Source organism: Schistocerca gregaria, chromosome 7, assembly GCF_023897955.1.
Source record: "Schistocerca gregaria isolate iqSchGreg1 chromosome 7, iqSchGreg1.2, whole genome shotgun sequence".
NCBI classification, from domain to species: domain Eukaryota; kingdom Metazoa; phylum Arthropoda; class Insecta; order Orthoptera; family Acrididae; genus Schistocerca; species Schistocerca gregaria.
In genome coordinates this window covers 233,812,838-233,834,879 of record NC_064926.1, presented here as the reverse complement: position 1 = coordinate 233,834,879, position 22,042 = coordinate 233,812,838, and the positions used below count along the sequence as shown (strand labels likewise).

Genomic DNA, 22,042 nt, shown 5'->3' with positions numbered 1-22,042 from the left:
GCGGAACTGCTTGCGAATTAGCAGGTTGATCGCGACAATTTTTGAAGAGCATCGTCACAGGTGATGAAACATGGTTCATCACCTCGAACCGGAAACAAAACTGCAAACCATGAAGTGGTGCTACATTACCTTTCTCTGAAGAAAATGTTCTAAGTCACACCCTCAGCCAATAAAGTCATGGGGACGGTATTCTGGAACTCTGATGGTGCTATTCTGTACGATGTACACCCTCATGGTGCAAAGATAAACTTTGAAGTGAATTGTTTTACCCTAAGGAGCGCGTTCGTTGCCACAAAAGTTGCTAACGGACTTCTCCTTCTCCATAATACCGCAGTGTCTCATAGAAGTCCGAGAGGGGAGCTCACAAAACTTCACTGGACTGTTCTTCCTCATTCACCCTACAGCTCAGATTTCTCACCTCCCCACTTTCATCTGTTTGGCCCAGTAAGAAGCAGTACTTGGATGATAGGGACGTTATTGGTGCAGCAAGACGCTGGCGCCGAGGTCGACCAATAGAGTGGTAATATGCAGGTGTACAAGATCTCCCAGTCAAGTGGCGTAACGCCATCACGCTAAAATAAATAAATGTCGTGCGACGAGGGCCTCCCGTCGGGTAGACCGTTCGCCGGGTGCAAGTCTTTCGATGTGACGCCACTTCGGCGGCTTGCGGGTCGATGGGGTTGAAATGATGATGATTAGGACAACACAACACCCAGTCCCTGAGCGGAGAAAATCTCCGACCCAGCCAGGAATAAAACCCGGACCCTTATGATTATTCTGTCGCGCTGACCACTGAGCTACCAGCGGCGGACGCCATCACACTGAATTAATATGGTGAAATTATGGTTTCGTTGCAAAAAGAGAGGGAAAAATTTGGTGTATTAGAATCCTGACTGAAAGCAACCTGCTTTTAGAAAAAAAGTATGTTGCATTACTTTTTTAACGACCCTTGTACGTGCATGAAGAGGCTGAAGAAAATCTCAGATTTTAGTTACACCTCTGATGATTTTAGCTACAGTTATAGCTCCATCACGAAAATAAACCGCTAGGCTTCTAAATGATTGAGCAGTAGATATATATCTGAAACGCAATCAGAGTCCAGGAGAACAGGATCATTTTCTAAAATTTATTAGGTATTTATAGTAACGTAGTGTGATTTTGAAATGTAAAATATTGACATTCTCACATAGTTTTGGTTTTCAGTAAGTGCAGTACGTAACACGTGGAAAAGCTCATGTGATCAGTTTATAACTACCTTGTCTCCCGTTCCAAAGTAAAAATAATTGCACTACGTAGTACTCAGCTAATACGAGAAAATGTAAGAGTCAAGCGTTGCTTTAGCCGGTGCCCTATTTGACACTGGTCGTGTTTATCATAGCTCCAACTTAAAGGTACCTTTGGCCAGAATGGTATGGTCACACAGCGTTCCGATTGCCGTTATGATGGGATTAGCAAGAAAATATTCTAAAATGTCTGTCCAAAGGAAAATACACTGATGTGCCAAGACAATATTGACCTCCTGCTGAACAGCGTGTTGGTACACCTTTGGAACGCAATATAGCAGGGACTCTGTGTAGCCGGTGTACGTGGGTGTGTGGCGCCAGATATCTAAGCACAGATCACGCAATTTGCGTATAATATAGGCCGTTGATAATGACCAAGACGTATTCCATCGGGTTGAGATCAGGCCAATTCGGTCGCCCCGACAGCAAAACGATTTCACTATCACGGTCCTCAAACCATTGTGGTGTGATTCTGGCCCTGTGACAGGGACAGTAAATTGTACCGCTGGATAATACCATGGCGTTAGGGAAGAGTTCAAGCGTGAAGGAGAGCAGATGGGCAGTTGGTTGGCAATAAAAATTCACGTAGTCCACAGCACTCATTGTTCCATCGATGTCTACCACAGGTATTATGAACTTCTTGGTCAATCTTCCCCATAGTGTAACACAGCCACAGCTCTCCTGCGTCTGTGGTCCAGTGAGCGCTGCGAGCAGCCAAGTGACGGCGTATCCAGAAGCGACCATCGGCTTTTATTTCGAGAAATATCATTCGTTCGCCCAGTGAAAAGTCCCATCTTGATGACTCCATGACCAGTGCAGTCGTAATGGACAGTATCGTTGGCAAGTAGGAGTCGTCTTCTGCAAAGTCCCATGTCCAACAACGTACTCAGAACTGTGTGCTGTGAAACACTTGTGCTTGCACCAGAATTGTACCCTGTTGCCTGATCAGTCACAGACAGCCGCCTAATCTGGTTTACAGAGCGGACAAGCCTCAGACATCTACGTCCTGTGAGGAGCATGGATGTGCAACACTTGTGAGGCTTTCATCATCTTTCAACCACTTCTCATCGACTGCTCATAACAATAGCAAGCGATCAACTGATCAAATTCACCGTTCCTAAGATTATCGTACACACGTGCCCAGCGATAACAATCCGCCCTTTCTCAAATTCGCTTATGTCTATCGATGCCCCATTTTCGGCCCGTAGCTTCACTAGAACGATTCTACGATCGTCTCTGCTCCACTTACATACTTTCCTTACCGTCGCATGCCGGCTGCTTTCAGTCTTCCCGTGGACGGTGGTCATACTGTTTTTGGCTCATCTGTGTATTTAGCTTTCTGACGTGTGACGGTATACGGGACCTATTTCCTTTAAGGATATTACAAAATTTTCACCATGGAGCGTAATGTAGGGTACTCACGTGTATCCGTATAGCCACTCGAAGTTATCCATGAGAGACCACGCTGTGTAGCCAATCACGTTGATTCCATCTTCGTTGATGGCCAGGGACAGCTGCCTCAAGTACTCCTGTGTTAGAAGAAAGTACAAGTGTTACGCCACTGTGGCTCACATTTTGTTGCACAAAATAGAAAAGACTGGATAACTTTTACGGACTTAACCGATTTACTTGTCGCTAAAGTAGCAAAAGTTTTCCTGCGGCACAGGTGCTACTGAAAGTTCTGATCTTTTGTCCACATTAGCCTACTATTGTCCTTGAATTAGTAAACAGACCTTAAAATACTGTCATTCAATAATGTGAAGACGTGTTTAGATCTATATCGTTCCGATAATCTAATACAGTTACGTCGCAATATAATTTTAGACAGCAGATGAAAAAAATTTTACGTATTTGGGGAAAACATTCCTTTTCTTAATGTTTCTAAGATGTTATTTTGGTAGAGGCTCTGTTGAATTACATCTGTATACAATTCTTAGTTAAAATTAGTATATTATGTTGCCATACGTGACGATGTTGTCAGAAACGACAGAACAGGTCATGAAAATTTAAGATAAGGATTGTTAAAATATAATAGATTCGCTTAAAATATCGATTCCAAACTTGTAAGTAAGTGGAAAATGTGATTAAAAACGTGAATATAGAAAATTACAAAACATTTTTAAAAAATCAACATTACAATCACTTGCTGTTATGCACTGATTGTGGCATCAAAATTTTCAAATCGCGAGTCAGTAGTACGCAGTACTGTGAGGTTAACAGCGATGATTATTCAGATAAAGTCAGACACTATAAAAGCGAATGTAGAATTCAAAACTGAAAACTGACACGAAGCAACTTAAATGGCATCACAACCATAAAAAATATGTAATTTATTGTTTAAAGGAATAAACCACGCAGAAAATTGCAAAGGATCACGAGCAATTAAGTTCGATATCGACTGATACTCATAGCAACATTTTCTGATAATACTGTGCTTCCAATCTTCATACCATTACATAGCCGCCACCAGTTTGAGCAGTCCTCTAATGGTTCAAATGGCTCTGAGCACTATGGGACTTAAATTCTGAGGTCATCAGTCTCCTAGAACTTAGAACTACTTAAATCTAACTAACCTAAGGACATCACACACATCCATGCCCGAGGCAGGATTCGAACCTGCGACCGTAGCGGTCGCGCGGTTCCAAACTGTAGCGCCTAGAACCGCTCGGCCACTCCGGCCGGCCTGAATTAGTAGAGGTATGCTTGCGAACATCGCTAAATCAGCTGTCAATTAGATTATTGCACTTCGAGCACAGATATTAATCGTACCACCTGCTCCACAATCGAAAAATCAAAATAGTAACTCGTAAAGTAAACTAAAATAAACAATATAATTCTCAACTTCAGGCCCTGGAAAACACAACGCAGTCCAGAATAGTAAGCCAGAACGCTCGTCTTCAGGTGGTGTAGTTTCAAAATGCATCTTTACAGCTAATATCGTAGGGAATTAATCGTTCAGCAGTTGATAATTCAGAGCCAAATGGCGTTGGCAACTTGACTGAGAGCACAAACTCTAGGCCACAATGGTGTCGCGTCAGGGTTACAAAAGTTTGCTGAGCGCGACGTAAACATATATATCATTGTCCATGAATTTGACGGCTTTTCTGTGTTGATGACAGTTTAGTAAGTCGTAAGGTTTTAAGGCCATTGTTATTCAAAGCTAAAGAAACTATCAACGCAGAGAGAAGCTACTTAGGCGGAGCTGTGATTAACCAAAGGGTTTGTTTGACCACCATAATGATTTGTCTCCTTTTGAAGGTGGTATACCCTTACCGTTCTCAGGTCTCTGAACAAATGTATGGATTTAACATGGGCTCCGAATCATGATACAACTACGACTAGCCTGGGATCGAACTTCAGACTTTTAAACATTAGTCCACTGAGCCTCGGGACCACGCTGTGTGGTATTACTTGCTCGATCGATACAAATTTACTAATAGACTAAATGTGGTCACAATTTTTGTTCATCAATGCACATGCATTAGTCATAAGAGTCTAAGTACATGTTCAGTCGTTGAAATTTAATACGAATTGTGTAATTGCTGAAATTCATGCCTAGGTAGCATTTTTGTGAGAGATATTCAATCATTATCGGCTGCTGCCGAACCCCACATACTAAACTGTTCACTACATGTAGTTCTAATTTCCCTCTCTTACTCTCCTGCTAACAATCTTTGAAATACCTTTAAACTTTTTCACATAAAGTAAAACTCTTACTCAATATATCTTATGGAGCTTTTATTATCTGCACTCATTACTTACATCACAGATGTTCTTATTAACCTATCCTTCTAAATCGAAAAAGTTATTTCGAACTTCAGCTATATGGAAGAGTTAACAACTACTATCTTATTTAATCTGCCAGGACGTTTCATATCAGCGCACACTCCACTGCAGAGTGAAAATCTCATTCTGGAAACATCCCCAAGGCTGTGGCTAAGCCATATCTCCGCAATATCCTTTCTTTCGGGAGTGCTGGTTCTACAAGGTTCGCAGAAGAGCTTCTGTTAAGCTTGGAAAGTAGGAGACGAGGTACGGGCAGAAGTGAAGCTGTGAGGACGGGGAGTGAGTCGTGCTTGGGTAGCTCAGATGTTAGAGTACTTGCCCGCGAAAGGCAATGGCCTCGAGTTCGAGTCTCGGTCCGGCACACAGTTTTAATCTGCCAGTATGTTTCTTTACTACTTTATTATTTACTTGTTTTCAACTTGTATTTTCCCAAAACGAAAAGCGATCTTTTGTTGTACACCAGATTGTGAACTGAGGACTGCAGTCGAATTTGAGATGTGAAATTTTGTCAGTCGAAGCCAAAGCTGCGAAATAATCTGTCAATAACTTCCTGTCAGATTAAAACTTTGTGTCGCATCAAGACTGAAACTTGGGGCCTTAGCCGTTAACGGGCAAGTGCTCTACCAACGGAGCGACCCAATCACGACTCACGACCCGTCTTCACAGATTTCTTTCCGTCAGTTTTTCATATCTTGTCTTCCAAACTTCACAGAAGCTCTCCTGCCGAACTTGAGGGACTAGCACTCCTGGAAGAAAGAATATTTGCAGAGACATGGTTTAGCCACAGCCTGGGGGATGTCTCCAGAATGACTTTTCGCGCTACAGTGAATTGTGCGCTGATATGAAACTTCCAGAGAGATTAAAACTATGTGCCGCACCGTGACTCGAACTCGGGACCCCCTCTTCAGAGTCAACAGTCTCCATTATGGCACCGTGACGACGCTTTCTGGAAATCTAGGAATATGGAATCTGGTAGTTGCCCTTCATGTATGATTTGCAGTATATGTGAGAAAATGGCAAGCTGAGTTACGCACGACCGCTGCTTTTTAAATTCGTGCTGATTCGTGGACGTTAGCTTTTCGGTATCTAGGAAATTCATTGTATTCGCACTTTGAATAAGTTCTAGAATTTTGCAGCGAACTGGTGTCAGGGATATTGGTCTCTAAGTTTGCGGATCTGTTCTTGTAACCTTCTTATATATAAGAATCATCTGCGCTTTTCTTTCAGTCGCTTCCATCCGGTCCTAACAATTAAATCTTTTTCTACTCATTCACTTGTTTCTCTACGCGAGGGATGCTTACTGCTATGTCCTCCATACGGGAGTCTGTGTGATGGTCAAACGACGGTGTGTTTGTATGATACCCTTGCATGAACGATTCCTGAAAACCAAATAAAAAAATTCAGCTTTCCTTTTGTGTCGTATTCTGCCACACCAGACTGATCAATGAGTGATGGGACAGAAGCCTTGCATACGCTTAGCGATCTTAGGTCGCAATTTTCTCGGGTTGGCGGAAAGATCTTTGGCTAAGGTATGACGATGCACGTTCTTGTATGTTTCGCACACCAATCTGTTTATAGAATTTCCGCGTCTCTCTCTTCTCTCTCTCTCTCTCTCTCTCTCTCTCTCTCTCTCTCTCTCTCTGTCTCTCTCTCTTTCTCTCTCTCTCTTTTGTCGAGAGAGCAACGATCTTTTTTTTCTCAACAGTTTCAGAATTTTATTATTAAACCACTGGGGTCTCATCCCTCCTTAATGCTATTACAACGCATATACTTATTCAGGAAGCGATTTACAATCAATTTAAACTTTCCCCATAATTCCTCCACGTCGATTATTTTGAAAATAAATGACGTCTGTTCGTTTAGTAAGATTGTGTCTCCTACCTATCTATTCTTTTCAGCATTAATACTATCCTAGCCTTCGTGAAAGATTTATTATCCATACGAACTATCGCCGCTGTTTATAGCTGTTGTGTATATGAATACACGCAGCAATATCTATTAATTTCCAGGCCGTTTCCGTTCATAATCTTATGCCGTAAGACTGTCACATACCTGTGTTTCTTTCATGTTATCCTAGCCACCTTAGCCGAGGTATAACGCACGCCTTCCTGCTGCGCTCGACTCTAAAGTTGACGGTTCGAATCTTCGGGGTGGCGTAAAAATCCTAATCACCAGCGTTTTCGACAATGTTTCGGATTAGATTCCGAACCTCCCTACAGTGTCTCACGGCGTGAAGTTGACCTGTCAGTCGGAAGGGGACTTTAGCCCGACAGCCTCCTTGGTGCTGTTCGAGAGGAGTCAGTTATGTGACGCCACCAGGTTTCTCCCTTTCCATTCTCTCTTGGTCTTAAAACCTAAATCTGACACCACACTTAAACACTTTCATTACAGTCTCACACATTCAGCTGATACACTTGAGGTACAACTCTCGCACAGGCGTGGAGTGGAGCGCTATTGTGTGCGGAGAAGAGAACTTTCCCTATTGGATGGCTAAACACAGCTACCCTACGCAGGTTTCCCATATGGTATTTACTTAGTGATAGTTACGTAGTATCTGGTTTCTGCTGCCTTGTGATCACAAGTTCTTACCCTGTAGTAGTTCTGGCGGCCGGTGTCGATCAATTCGCCGAGGTCGGAGAAACCGCTCTCGGTAATGAGTATGGGGACGTCGCCATACGTGTCGTTGATCCAGTTCACGATGAGACGTATTCCCTCTGGATAAGCCTGTAACACACATAGAGGGGTTGGACAATAACGTGGAAACACCGCGAGAAATGCATGTTTGAACGTAAATACAGATGATAGTCAAGCCTGTATGTTGCGCTGTTGTGTCTGACTAATGTCCTCAACACATCGCAAGTGTCAGTCGTGGTCAGAATACCGTTCTGTGTACTTGTAGTTGCATTATGTCGAAGCTAAGTAACTTCGAAAGTGGGCAAATTGCCAGAACGGTGTGTGCTTCCGTAACCCATGTGGCAGAAGTGTTTGGTGATTCAATAAGCACCGTATTTATAAAGCTTACAGGGCAAACACCATCCACTAAGAATGAGATTTTCAGTCTGCAGCGGAGTGTCCACTGATATGAAATTTCCTGGCAGATTAAAACTGTGTGCCAGACAGAGACTCGAACTCGGTACCTTTGCCTTTCGCGGGCAAGTGGGCAAGTGGTAGAGCACTTCCCCGCGAAAGGCAAAGGTCCCGAGTTCGAGTCTCGGTCCGGCACACAGTTTTAATCTGGCAGGAAGTACCATCCACTAAGTCACTACTCGGACGAAAGAGTGTGTTGAGTGATTCTGACAGACGGCCGTCGAAGAGGACTGACGAATAACAAGAAGACGATAGTTGCAAAAGTCACTACACAAGTGAACGTCGCACTCGCGAACTCTGTCAGCACCAAACCAAGACGAAGCGAACTCTGTAAACCGTGAATCGCAGGGCGACCTGCAAATCCCAAAACCACACATCAGTGATAAGAGTACCCGTAAAAGGAAAACGTGGTGCCGTAGTCGTAAAATTTGGGCTAAGGAGCAATAGAAGAAAGTCTTGTTGCACAATGTTTCCAACTTCTAGCCGACTACACGTCCCAATGGTGAAGCATGGCGCAGGTTCAATGATTATTTGGGCAGCCATATCGTGATGTTCCTTGGGCACCATCGGTACTCTGCCAGGTCACATTACTGCCAAGGATTATGTGGCCGTTGTAGCTAATCAGGTCCGTCTCATGGCACAATCTTTGTTCCCCAGAAGTGATGGCCCCTGTACATACAGATTGCTCGGCCTACGAGTAGTTTTATGAGCACGAGAATGAATTGTCGCATCCCCTGGAAATCACAATCACCAGATCTCAATATCATTGATCCTTTGTGGTTACTTTGGAGAGATCGGTGAGTGATGGCTATCCACATCTATCATTATTACCTGAACCCTTCCAAACTACACAGGATTCCCAGGAGACTGGAAGCTGTTTGAAATGTATTAGACTAATATGATTATATATTTTGTGTTCCCATATTTTCATCCAACCTGTGAACGTTACATATTTGCCAGCACTACGTGTAAGAGAGTTATAATGACCTTTTCGTCATATATTTTCTCATAATTCTTCATGTTGAACAGTGCGCTGTTGGTGTTATCTCGTTGACAGCAAATTACATCTTTACTTATTAGTAATCGCCCAGGGAAAGAAATCAAAGAGTCCGTTGCCTAAATAACGGCTTCCACTACGCTATTCACAAAGATGAATTAGTCAGCACTGCTTTCACGGCTATAAAACAAGATAAATGCAAGAAATATATACAAATCAGAGACAGCAAAGGACTTGGAAGAGCAGTTGAACGGAATGGACAGTGTCTTGAAAGGAGGATATAAGATGAACATCAACAAAAGCAAAACGAGGATCATGGAATGTAGTCGAATTAAGTCGGGTGATGCTGAGGGAATTAGATTAGGAAATGAGACACTTAAAGTAGTAAAGGAGTTTTGACATTTGGGGAGAAAAATAACTGATAATGGTCGAAGTAGAGAGGGTATAAAATGTAGACTGGCAGTGACAAGGAAAGCATTTCTGAAGAAGAGAGATTTGTTAACATCGAGTATAGATTTAAATGTCCGGAAGTCGTTTCCGAAAGTATTTGTATGGAGTGTAGCCATGTATGGAAGTGAAATATGATCGATAAATAGTTTGGACAAGAAGAGAATAGAGGCTTTTGAAATGTGGTGCTACAGAAGAACGCTGAAGATCAGATGGGTAGATCACATAACTAATGAGGAGGTACTGAATAGAATTAGGGAGAAGAGGAGTTTGTGGCACAGTTTGACAAGAAGGACCCGTTGGTAGGACATGTTCTGCGGCATAAAGGGATCACAAATTTAGCATTGGAGGGCAGCGTGGAGGGTAAAAATCGTAGAGGGAGACCAAGAGATGAATACACTAAGCAGATTCAGAAGGACGTAGGTTGCAGTAGGTACTGGGAGATGAAGAAGCTTGCACAGGATAGAGTAGCATCGAGAGCTGCGCCAAACCAGTCCTAGGACTGAAGACCACAACATTAACAACAGCGACTAAAGAACTTTTCGATGACCAGTCCTTATTACATCGCAGTCACAGCGTGATTGCAGTTCAATAACCCAACAGGGCTAAAATAACAGAACCATTAAGTCGGATCCTATAAGTTTTGTGAGAGATACAGTCGGATTACTCACAACAAGCCAGTCGGAGGCGCTCGTCGGCCACGAGGGATCGAAAGACGTGACGTAGCCGCCGTCTCGCACCCTGGATGGATCCTCACCCGCAAGCCCGTTCTCCGCGAGCTTCGTCGTGTAGTGGTTCAGCCCGAAGAAGTCGAACGTTCCTGGGAAAGGAAGAATGTATGTAACAACATCCTTATGCGATTTACGAGACATCGCTTTGCACTTGCCTTAGTAATGAGAAATTCATGTAAATATTTCAAAAAAAATGGGAGGTATAGTCATAGAGACACCACTTCCAAAAGTAGAGATTCATAAGTGAGTTTCTCTTTGTTCGCAGGTACATGTCTGTAAGCCTGAAATATACACAAAAAAACCGCGCCATTATACCATAGAAAGCAGGCAGAGGATCCAAAAGCTCAAATGGTTCAAATGGCTCTGCACACTATGGGACTTAACATCTGAGGTCATCAGTCCCCTAGACTTAGAACTATTTAAACCTAACTAACCTAAGGACATAACACACATCCATGCTCGAGGCAGGATTCGAACCTGTGACCGTAGCAGCAGCGCGGTTCCGGAATGAAGTGCCTTGAACCGCTCAGCCACAGCAGCCGGTGGGCCTAGACTTTTGATAAAGTGGAGTATTCCAAAGTAACTCATTTCTACATTTGAATTGGGGAAACGTTGCAACAATGTCTGCTCGGTTAGTGGAAGTGTAAGACAATATCGCGGTGGTTAGGTGCTGCAGACGCTTCTAGAGTGGTAAAACAAACCTGAAGGAAAGAGAATGAAGTAGCAGACCATCCCTCGTTGAAGAACCGCGAACCGGACGAGGAGATCCTGGTGTCTGAAGATCACGGTATCACGGTGGAGACGACAGTGGAAAAAAACTCGCGGATAAATTTTCAACATCTTACTAGTTATTTTTAAGACTAAAAAGATCGCCGCCCGCTGGGTATCATCCCGCTCACACCCATTGAAAAAGCCCGCCGTAAGGAGACGGTAGCGGAAATGTTGTTGCCGTGTAACGCCAGTCCAAGAGACATCTTGGGCCGCCTAATCACAGTGGACGAGCGCTTGAAATATCACTATGACTCCGAGACGAAGTAGCAGTGAAAGCAGTGGAAACATGTGGAACTACCTTTACCGAAAAAGGTGAAGACCGAGCCATCTTCGGGCAAGCTGGATATTTTCTGGGACACGTGTATGAACGTGGCAGAATATACTCTTCAGTGCCATAACAGCATACGAACGGAATGTTCTAGTTAGGTTAAGGTATGCTGTCATAATGAAGTGAGAGAGAAGCTGTCTAATGGTGCGGTTTGCTGCGAGACGAAACGCCATATCACTCTGCATAGGACTCAGTGACACACGCTACTTTACTTCACCCAACGTAGTCTTCTGAATTTCTACGATTATTAGGAGTTACTTTCCAGTTTGGGCCTTTCTTGAACAGCCGAAGTACAGACTTCTACGACCAAGGCCTCGGAGTAGTCATCCATCGTTGGAAAAGAAAAGGTGTCCCATTGAAGAGGTAATACGTAAAGAAGAGTTTCTCTTCTTCAGCAAAATAGTGTAGGAGTAATAATAGATGAAAATCTAAATTGGACTGGGCATTTAAGTGCAGTTAGCGAAAAGACTGACACCATCTCTCCATGACCTACAAAAATATAAAAAGCTCTCCCTTCTTGACGTCAAAAACGGCCTTGCATACAAACACAAATATTTCTTTATTGATGACATAGGTGTTATCCTGCAACGCTTTTCTCTGGAAAGCTAACGACGCCTGGAACTGTTCATGAAACCCTGTATTCGTTACATCTGTGATGTTCTCCTCTTTGATCATATTTCACCACCATAAGCACAGCTATCCTGGCTGCGTGCAGACAAACGCAGAGATTTCTATACCGTCTGTTTTCTCTATTGTGTTATCAGTAAACATTGTCCTTCATATCGCTCCTTGACATTAACGCTTTTGTCTAAACAACACGGCAGGAAGTCCATCTCGCTTAAGAGCAAAATCCGCTCCATCGTTCAGCCACTTCCCCGAAGTCCTTCTCATTACTAGGGACCCGACTCTGGAATAACCTCCAGCATTACATTAGAGAACTGAATAACATGTACAGCTTCAGAAGACGGATAATGACATACCTTCTAAAGCAACAATAAGGATTACTACTTTCGCCGGCCGCTGGAGCCGAGCGCTTCTAGGCGCTTCAGTCCGGAACCGCGCTCTTGCTATGGTAGCAGGTCCAAATCCTGCCACTGGCAATGGATGTGTGTGATGTACTTGGGTTGGTTAGGTATAAGTAGTTCTAGGTCTAGGGGACGGATGACTCAGATGTTAAGTCCAATAGTGCTGAGAGCAATTTGAACCATTTTCGAACCATTGCTATTTTCCCTGTACGCACACGTTCCCTGTAAATCAACCAGATTTCCTCATTTCCCAGTATTCTTAACCTTTCCTTTCTGCAGAGCTCCCTCTATGAGAAAACATCTATTTTTACACCTACAAATGTTTCTTATACCTGCCACTATCATTATTGCTATCATTGTTTCTTTTCTTTCTCAGACGTTATGTCTGGTTAAAAAAGGAAAGTGACGCGGACCTTGATCAAGCGTGACTTCCTTTTAACTGTACGGTATATGTTACATTGCATTTAGGAACTTTCGAGTAATTGAACATTCATCAATAATTACAGATTTCTGTAGTTGTATATATACGTTTGGATGTAGCTATATTGCGTTGGTGTACTGGTGGATATTGTGTGGTATGACTCCTGTAGTTGATAATATAATTGGTATAATGTCAACTTTATCCTGATGCCACATGTCCTTGACTTCCTCAGCCAGCTGGATGTATTTTTCAATTTTTTCACCTGTTTTCTTCTGTATATTTGCTGTATTGGGTATGGATATTTCGATTAGTTGTGTTAATTTCTTCTTTGTATTGGTGAGTATCATGTCAGGTTTGTTATGTGGTGTTGTTTTATCTGTTACAATGGTTTTGTTCCAGTATAATTTGTATTCATCATTCTCCAGTACATTTTGTGGTGCATACTTGTATGTGGGAACGTGTTGTTTTATTAGTTTATATCGTATGGCAAGTTGTTGATGTCTTATTTTTGCTACATTGTCATGTCTTCTGGTGTATTCTGTATTTGCTAGTATTGTACAACCCCTTGTGATGTGATCTACTGTTTCTATTTGTTGTTTGCAAAGTCTGCATTTATTTGTTGTGGTATTGGGATCTTTAATAATATTATTGCTGTAATATCTTGTGTTTATTGTTTGATCCTGTATTGCAATCATGAATCCTTCCGTCTCACTGTATATATTGCCTTTTCTTAGCCATGTGTTGGATGCGTCTTAATCGATGTGTGGCTGTGTTAGATGATACAGGTACTTGCCAAAGTAGTGTTCAAGACAGACAGTCTACAAGACCATCGAGAACATCGAATTCGTCACAACAGCCGGAGACAAGAAGAATCGCATTCCAGTCAAGTCTGTCGCTTCTTCCTTTAACCCATATAAATACAGACTCATTGACAGATATTTTCCTCGTGTTACGTGTATATAAGGACAAAGAAGAAGCCGAGACATATGCTGATTTACCAAAATCCTTATTAGCTAGTTCAGAAATATGGTAGGTGCGAAAAGCACCTACAAGACCATCGAGAACATCGAATTTGGTACAACAGCTGGAGAGCAGGGCTTGAGCAGCGACAGACTTAACTGGAATACGGTTCTTCTTGTCTCCAGCTGTTGTAGCAAATTCGAAGTTCTCGGTGGTCTTGTAGACTGTCTGTCTTGCACGACGACGATATCTTCGTATCTGTTGATGTTATGTGATCTAAAGGGTTGTAGAAGTGGTTATGAAATTTCAATGGTGTAGCCGATGTATTTATTTGAGTGATTGCTTTGTGTATTTCTGCTCGTTCTATAAAGAATTTTCTTAAATTGTCTACCTGTCCATAATGTAGGTTTTTTATGTCGATAAATCCCCTTCCTCCTTCATTTCTGCTTAATGTGAATCTTTCTGTTCCTGAATGTATGTGATGTATTCTATATTTGTGGCATTGTGATCGTGTAGGTGTATTGAGTGATTCTAGGTCTGTGTTACTCCATTTCACTACTCCAAATGAGAAGGTCAATATTGGTATCGCATAAGCATTTATACCTTTTCTCTTGTTTCTTGCTGTCAATTCTGTTTTCAGTATTTTTGTTAGTCTTTGTCTATATTTTTCTTTTAGTTGTTCTTTAATATTTGTATTATCTATTCCTATTTTTGTCTGTATCCTACATATTTATAGGAATCTGCTTTTTCCATCGCTTCTATGCAGTCGCTGTTATCCAATATGTAATCTTCTTGTTTAGTGTGTTTTCCCTTGACTATGCTATTTCTCTTATATTTGTCTGTTCCAAAGGCCATATTTACATCATTGCTGAATACTTCTGTTATCTTTAGTAATTAGTTGAGTTGTTGATTTGTTGCTGCCAGTAGTTTTAGATCATCCATGTATGGTAAATGTGTGATTTTGTGTTGGTATGTTCCAGTAATATTGTATCCATTATTTGTATTATTTAGCATGTTGGAGAGTGTGTTCAGGGCAAGGCAGAACCAAAAAGGACTTAATGAGTCTCCTTGGTATATTACACGCTGAATCTGTATTGGCTGTGATGTGATATTATTTGAAATTGTTTGGATATTGAGTGTGGTTTTCCAATTTTTCATTACTACGTTTAGGAACTGTATCAATTTGGGATCTACTTTGTATATTTCCAATATTTGTAGGAACCATGAGTGCGGTACACTATCGAAAGCTTTTTGGTAATCAAAGTATGCGTAGTGTAGCGATCTTTGTTTTAGCGATCTTTGTTTAGTTTTAGCTTGATATGTCACCTCTGCATCTATTATCAGTTTGCTCTTTACATCCTCGTGCTCCTTTGCAACAGCCTTTTTGTTCTTCATTTGTAATTTTGTTCTGTGTTGTATGTGTCATTAATTTCTGTGTAATGACAGAAGTTAATATTTTGTATATTGTTGGTAGGCATGTTATGGGGTGACATTTTGCTGGGTTTACTGTGCCTGCTTGATCTTTAGGTTTCAGATAAGTTAGTCTATGTGTAAGGGTATTTCTCTGTTCTGATGTGTAGCCTGTGTTGCCATGCTGGTTTTGTGGGTTTCTTCTGTGTGTTGGTTGGTTCTGATCTCTTCCTAGTGTGTATATTTAGTGTAGTGAGTGCTCCTATATAAACCAGTAGTTCTATCTCTTCCACAGTAGTATTTTCATTTATTCTGTTGTGTTTGATTGTGTTGATAGTTGTTATTGTTGTTTCTACTTGTGGGTTATTTGGTGGTCTATGCAATGTAACTGTTAAATAATTTAGGTAGATGTGAATGTGTTGAGGTGAACTTCTTTAGCCAGAAATTTGCTATTTCATCTTTTCCAGGGGCTTTCTAATTGTGCATACAATTAATTGTTCGAGTGACTTCATGTTGCAAAATTATCACTTCAGCCGTTTGTGGTATCATCTTGTATGTGTCTGTTTCTGCTTGTATCCACCGTGCATGTTTGTTATGTTATACCGGGTTTGACCATAAGTTGCTCCAGAAGTGTTCCATGTCTGTTATGTTTCGTGCATTGTGTATTTTAATGTGTGTGTTATCTATTGTCTGGTAAAATTTCTTTTGGTTTGTGTTGAATGTTTGGTTTTGTTTCCTTCTATTTTCACTTTTTTTGTATCTTCTAAGTCGTTTGGCTGATGCTTGTAATTTCTGCATCTTTTCATCTAACTGCTCTTTCGCTTCTTGTTGTGAGATGTTATCTAACCTTTTTCATTTTTAGTCTGATATTTCATTTCTTATAAATTGTGTTAGCTGTCTGATGTCTTTTCTCAGTTTTTCTGTTCTGATGTGTAGCCTGTGTTGCCATGCTGGTTGTGTGGGTTTCTTCTGTGTGTTGGTTGGTTCTGATCTCTTCCTAGTGTGTATATTTAGTGTAGTGAGTGCTCCTATATAAACCAGTAGTTGTAACTCTTCCATAGTAGTATTTTCATTTATTCTGTTGTGTGTGATTGTGTTGATAGTTGTTATTGTTGTTTCTACTTGTGGGTTATTTGGTGGTCTATGCAAGAATAGTGTAATGTCTGTATTTCTGTCTTTGTATTCTATGTAAGTCAGCTGAAATTTTTCTTCTATATCTAACACATGTGTCACTTTTTGTTCTATTTGTGCTTGTTCTGGTGGCTGTCTTAAGATTTCGTTTTCCTCTGATTGTTTAATTGATGCGTGTTGTTCTTTGTTTATTTGCTCTGGGATGTTTGAGTCCATTACGGTATTTTCTTCTTCTTCTGAATGCACATTATTTTGTTCCAGTATTTGTTGTACTTGTTGTTTGATGTTTTCTAATTCTGACTGGGGTATCCTGTTATTTTTTATTATTACACAGATCTGATCAGCTAGTCGTTGTCCTCTTAAAAATTTTAATTCTGGGTATCTGGTAATAAATGTTGTGTATATTTGTGATCTATATCCAGTTGTGTTGGTTCCTAAGTTTGTTGCTTGGTAATTACAGAACATGAGGTGTCAGTTAACTTCATCTGACCATCTCATCCTCTGTCTTTGTTTTCCTTCTAGAGTGGTTGCAGGAAGCATATCCTGAAAAACGCCTCTATTTGGGTTTAAATCATTTTCCGTGAGGCTAGCAGTGTCGCTACCGTTGCGGATGGACATAGGGTTGAAGCGTCGTCCCCGACCATGACAGCGCTTGTCCGAGGCTTCATTAGTTCTGTCCTGAACCAACTAATCACACTAAAATGGGGGTTACCCCTATTAGTGGTTTGTTATTTTCGTCGCCTTTTACGACTGGCAGAACATACCGGAGGCATATTATTATTATTATTATTATTACAATTATTATTATCATTATTGTCAGCAGCTGCAGTAGTTCAACTACTGCCAGCATTACCTTTATTAGCTCAGTCAGAATAACTTCCTCACACTAGCACTTTCGGATATTCATATCTTTTTAATACCATTTTTCATATTGAAATTTTTATTTGTTTTGTAACTATGGTGTAAAACGGTACTGTAAATGTGAAATCCTACTCTGATTTTAGGGGGACGTAATGGCTCCAGTCAGATCAGCTTAAATAAATAATTAAAAAAAAAAGAAACAAATTAGTAAAAACGTCTATGTTCATCGCCAGGTTTCTTACTCCCTGCACGATTTTATCGATTCTCAGCAATTGAAATCGTCTGGTCAACGGTGGCCGAGCAACTGGCACCGCACAATACGCCAGTATCTACTCTTGGTGAAATGTGGTATCGTGTTGAAACTGCATGGGCAGCTGTACATATACCCGCCATCCAAGCTCTGTTTGACTCAATGCCCAGGCGTAGCAAGGCCGTTATTACGGCCAGATGTGATTGTTCTGGGTAATGATTTCTCAGGATCTATGCACCCGTATTGCGTGAAAATGTAATCACATGTGAGTTCTAGTATAATATATTTGTCCGAAGAATACCCGTTTATCATCTGCACTTCTTCTTGGTGTAGCAATTTTAATGACCAGTAGTGTAGTATATTTATCAACTTATGGAATTAACCTCTACGATTGCAGCTTTTTGCTTTACATTCTATCGATATTCCTGAGTAGAAGTTTGGTCTTGGCGTAGCCTTTTTATTAGGGCAGAATGTTATATCCGGGAACACTTTTCAGACATCTGCCTCTAGCTAAGGCGGTAACAGAAGTGTAATTCACTGTCTCGTTCCATTCCGAAGTGACAGCATTCACTTTATGTGTGTTGCAGTCTGTTTTTGAAATTATAAAAATTACTCTGGAACAGTAAGGTCATCAGGGCTTAGTTAGAATCGGGATTCACCACTGAAGGCAATTCTACTGCAGTCAGTGAGATAGCAATACGAAGACGTGTCTGGAGACTCCCTGAGCATAGGTGGGACACCGACCTGACTGCCGGCCGCCATGCGGCGCGACGTCTGCGAGTCACGGTCTGGGCGCCATTTCTTTTCATAGAACGATCCCTTCGATTGTCATCCGGCGTAACCTTACAGCATAGCGGTATGTCGGTCTACGCCCCGTTTTGTTGCCCTTCATGGCAAGCCATTCTGGACTTACATTTCAGCAAGATAATGCGCGCCTGCACAAGGCCAGAGTTTCCCCTGCTTGTCTTCGTGTTCGCCAATCCCTGCCTTGCCCAGCAAAGTCGCTGAATCTCTCCCCCAACTGAGTATGTATGGAGCATTATGGGCAGGGCCCACCTCAGGAGTATATCCAACAACTCTGTCAGTCATCGCCATAAGGACCAGAGGTGGGCCAATGCATTATTGATTTGCTCAATTTATGCAGCTCTTTCTCTTGAATAAATCATCCAATTCTTCTAAAAAAATCGCCCCTTTCAAATAATTTTTCGTGGCTCGTCGTTTATTTTTATTTTTAGAACGCACATCTGAAATATTCCCAGCACTCACTGTTTATAGTTTGCAAAATGCCTGAAATTAGTTTTCTGTGAAAATTCCTGCTTCTAAGCTTCAAATCTGTTACGCCACGTTACCTAAATTTAGCTAACATGTAATATGTCAGGCTTACGTTAACTGTCTGTAACTCAAGTTAGTCTACGATACAATTACAGTCTCATTCGAATTATACAGGTCGTACTGTTATTAATAAAGGCAAGAACGTTAGAGTGAAGGTGCGCCCACAAATGTGGTGTTTGCGTGATAATTTCTAATGTGTGGTTGTTAAATTTCAGAGTTCGCAGATTGATTGTTTTGCGCCTCAGTCATACATTGTCCTAAAAGAAGTTGAACGCAGTAGAGGGCGATGCTTAATACAGTGAAATGCTCTTCTTAGCATTAACTACAAAGACATTTATACATAGGTTGGAACTTAAATAGTGGCAACACTGCTGTGCAGACACTGTGCAATGAAATCTTCTATTGTCGCTGATAGAAGACGTTGCTGACATACCTAGTTTATCTCCGAGAAAATGGACTCGCCCGTCCCATGTCACAGGCGTGCGGACAATCGAGCGAAACACAGTCACTTGTGAGCGAGCTGTCTAATGTAACGGTGTCACTATGTTTTCGAAACAGGAACAACGCAGTTGGATCAAGATTGAATGTGCCAGACGTCGTACAGCACGACAGTGTCATCAAGGTCTTCAAGAGGCGTGCGGGGAATCGGCATTGCCGTATAGAACAGTGGCACGTTGGGTAAAAGTCTTCTACGAATGTGGGCAAACTGTGGCAGACATGCAACGGGCAGGTCGTCCTAGCCTCTCTGAAGAAGAGGTGCATGCTGTTGACGTTAATGGACAGTGATAGACGCCATACGATTGGTGAGCTCACCCACGAAATCGAATTACCGCATACGACTGTGCTTCGCGTCCTGAAGGAACGCCTTGGCATGAGAAAAAATGTAACACGTTGGGTTCCGCATGACGACGGAAATGCAGAAACGGATGCGTTACGACACTGCTCAGACGCACTTGCAGCCCTATGAGTGCGAAGGAGAGGCTTTCTTACGCCGTATCGTAACACTGGATGAGACATGGGCCACATCGTACGAGCTAAAACTGAAACGCCAATCCAACGAATGGCGTTATTATGGATCTAAGCGAAAGTTGAAAGTGCGTCAGAGCCCCAGTATGGTTAAAGTTATGCTGATTCTCGTGTAAGACCGTGATAGTTTTATCCTAACGCAATACGTTCCTCCACGGCAGACCGTCAATGCACAGTATTACTGATCGTTTTTGAGGCATCACCGGCGACCAGCTTTGCTGAAGAAGCGGCGACACTTTATGCGCAACCCACCCATCACTTTGCGCGATAATGCGTGGGCACATACAGCGCAAGCTGTGGCTGCTCTATTCAGTCGATGGGACTGGGAAGTATTGTACCATCCACCATACTCCCCGAACTTAAGTCCTTGTGTCTTTGATCTGATTCCGAAGATGAAGGAACCACTTCGTGGCATTCGCTTCAGAACTGTTCGATATTCGACAGGCAGTAGACTGCTCCATTCGCACCATCAACAGTACAGGCGCTGCTAACGGTATACTACTCCATCCACATCGCTGACAACGGGTTCTACACAGCACTGGAGACTATTTTAAAGGACAGCTATGCCTACCTGAACAAGAAGTGTAATACTACTTCAACGCGTTACATGTTACAGTTTACCGTATAATCGTATCCATTAAAGATAGTATTCCACGTATCATCCTTGTTTTAGGGTGTAGTACTGCACTCGTCCCTGCAGTAAACTATGAGTACCTTCAAATACCACCACATCACCTCATGAAGCTTTACAATACTCTATATTTCACTGCTCTGGTATTTCAACCGTTTGACCACGGGTGCTGTGCGCTTCGCTTTTGAGATGACCAGAGACAGAAACGTGCAGAATACTGAAGTGCTCTTGTAGACCTAGGTGCAGGCCTCACTCTCCCAGTCCATCTAGGACCACATAGGCCCATTAAATGTCGTACTATGTTAGCAGCAAAATGTGCTGGTACATATCCATATATATATACTGCATTTGGCTACAATGGGCCGTGGGCGAAATTACAGCTTAATTAGATGGGGGCTGAGTCGAAACGTTTACTTTCCTAAAACATTTGTAAGAACTAGGAAAACATATCATACTGAAAGTCAATGATCAGCGCAACCACACACTTTGGATACATGGATCGACGATGAGTCGCTGCTTTCAGCAGAGGTCTGTGGTGTTGTCTCACACCCGTAGGTCAGGTTTTGGACGTCCGCGGAATATAGACGCTCGTCATGATCGACGCACTCTGCGAGCTATGTCCGACCGAACATCATCGAGGGACAAAATTTGGGATCAATTTGTACTTGATGTGTCACCCAGGAGCGCAGGGAATCGCCTATTTGCAGTAGGACTACGATCACTCGCGCCTCTAACCAGGCTACTTGCTACTCACACCTCGACACCGCCAAGCATGGCTACTTTGGTGTCATGAAAGAGTAGAACGACAGTTGTTTCCAGTGGTGAGAAAAGGTTCCGTCTGTGAGAGAATGATTGATTTACACGTGGACTTGGTGAGCGGCCTATTCCAGAGTGTATACGCCCATGACACGCAGGCCCCACCTCTGGCTTCGAGTTGTGGGGGCCTTCATTTACAACTCGTGGTCATATTTGGTGTTTCTGCAGCGTCTACTGGTTAGTAGCCGATACAGTGCGTGGCTGGTAATCCCCTGCTATTGTCATTTCTTCGACAGGAAGGTGATAGGCTTTTTCAAGAGGACAATACGGCTTTAGCGACACAACATGCCTTTCGGTGGTGTACAACAGATCTCTCGCCAGTTGAACACGTATGGGACACGGTGAAGTAGGAACTTCCTCATTCTCCAGACCCTTCAAGAACAATAGCTGAATTCAAGCTAAGGCACCTCTGTTATCGTTTGCATGAAGAATACTCGCTTATGTTGCTGCCAGAGATGGATACACAGTGGATTGATCCGACTATCCCGGCAGCCTTTATTGTCACATGTGTGCTTCATTTGGTCTAAAGTTATCATACACTTCTACAAAGGTGGACCACCCGTCACATCACTTGTCTGCAAAATGGCCTTGTTATTGAAGATATCGCGTTTTTCCAAGAGTTTATATTTTAAGTGCGCTGAAGAAGTGATATTAGCCGCCTCATTTTATACTTATTCACTATGTGATAACCTGCGTGACAGGGAAGCAATAAAAATTAGCACTGAGCTGTGTCTACAAAATGTTCATCA

General features: G+C 42.2%; 1 protein-coding gene across 1 annotated transcript in view; it reads right to left on the bottom strand.

The window, feature by feature from the left end:
- Nucleotides 1–22,042, bottom strand: part of LOC126281884 (myrosinase 1-like) — a 121,775-nt gene that overhangs the window by 13,599 nt on the left and 86,134 nt on the right. Inside the window, exons 8-10 of the mRNA XM_049981199.1 lie at nt 10,272–10,420; nt 7,659–7,793; nt 2,706–2,812 (exon numbers count right to left, since the gene is read on the bottom strand). Coding sequence (XP_049837156.1) covers nt 2,706–2,812; nt 7,659–7,793; nt 10,272–10,420 — 391 coding nt within the window. The remainder of the gene's footprint in view (nt 1–2,705; nt 2,813–7,658; nt 7,794–10,271; nt 10,421–22,042) is intronic.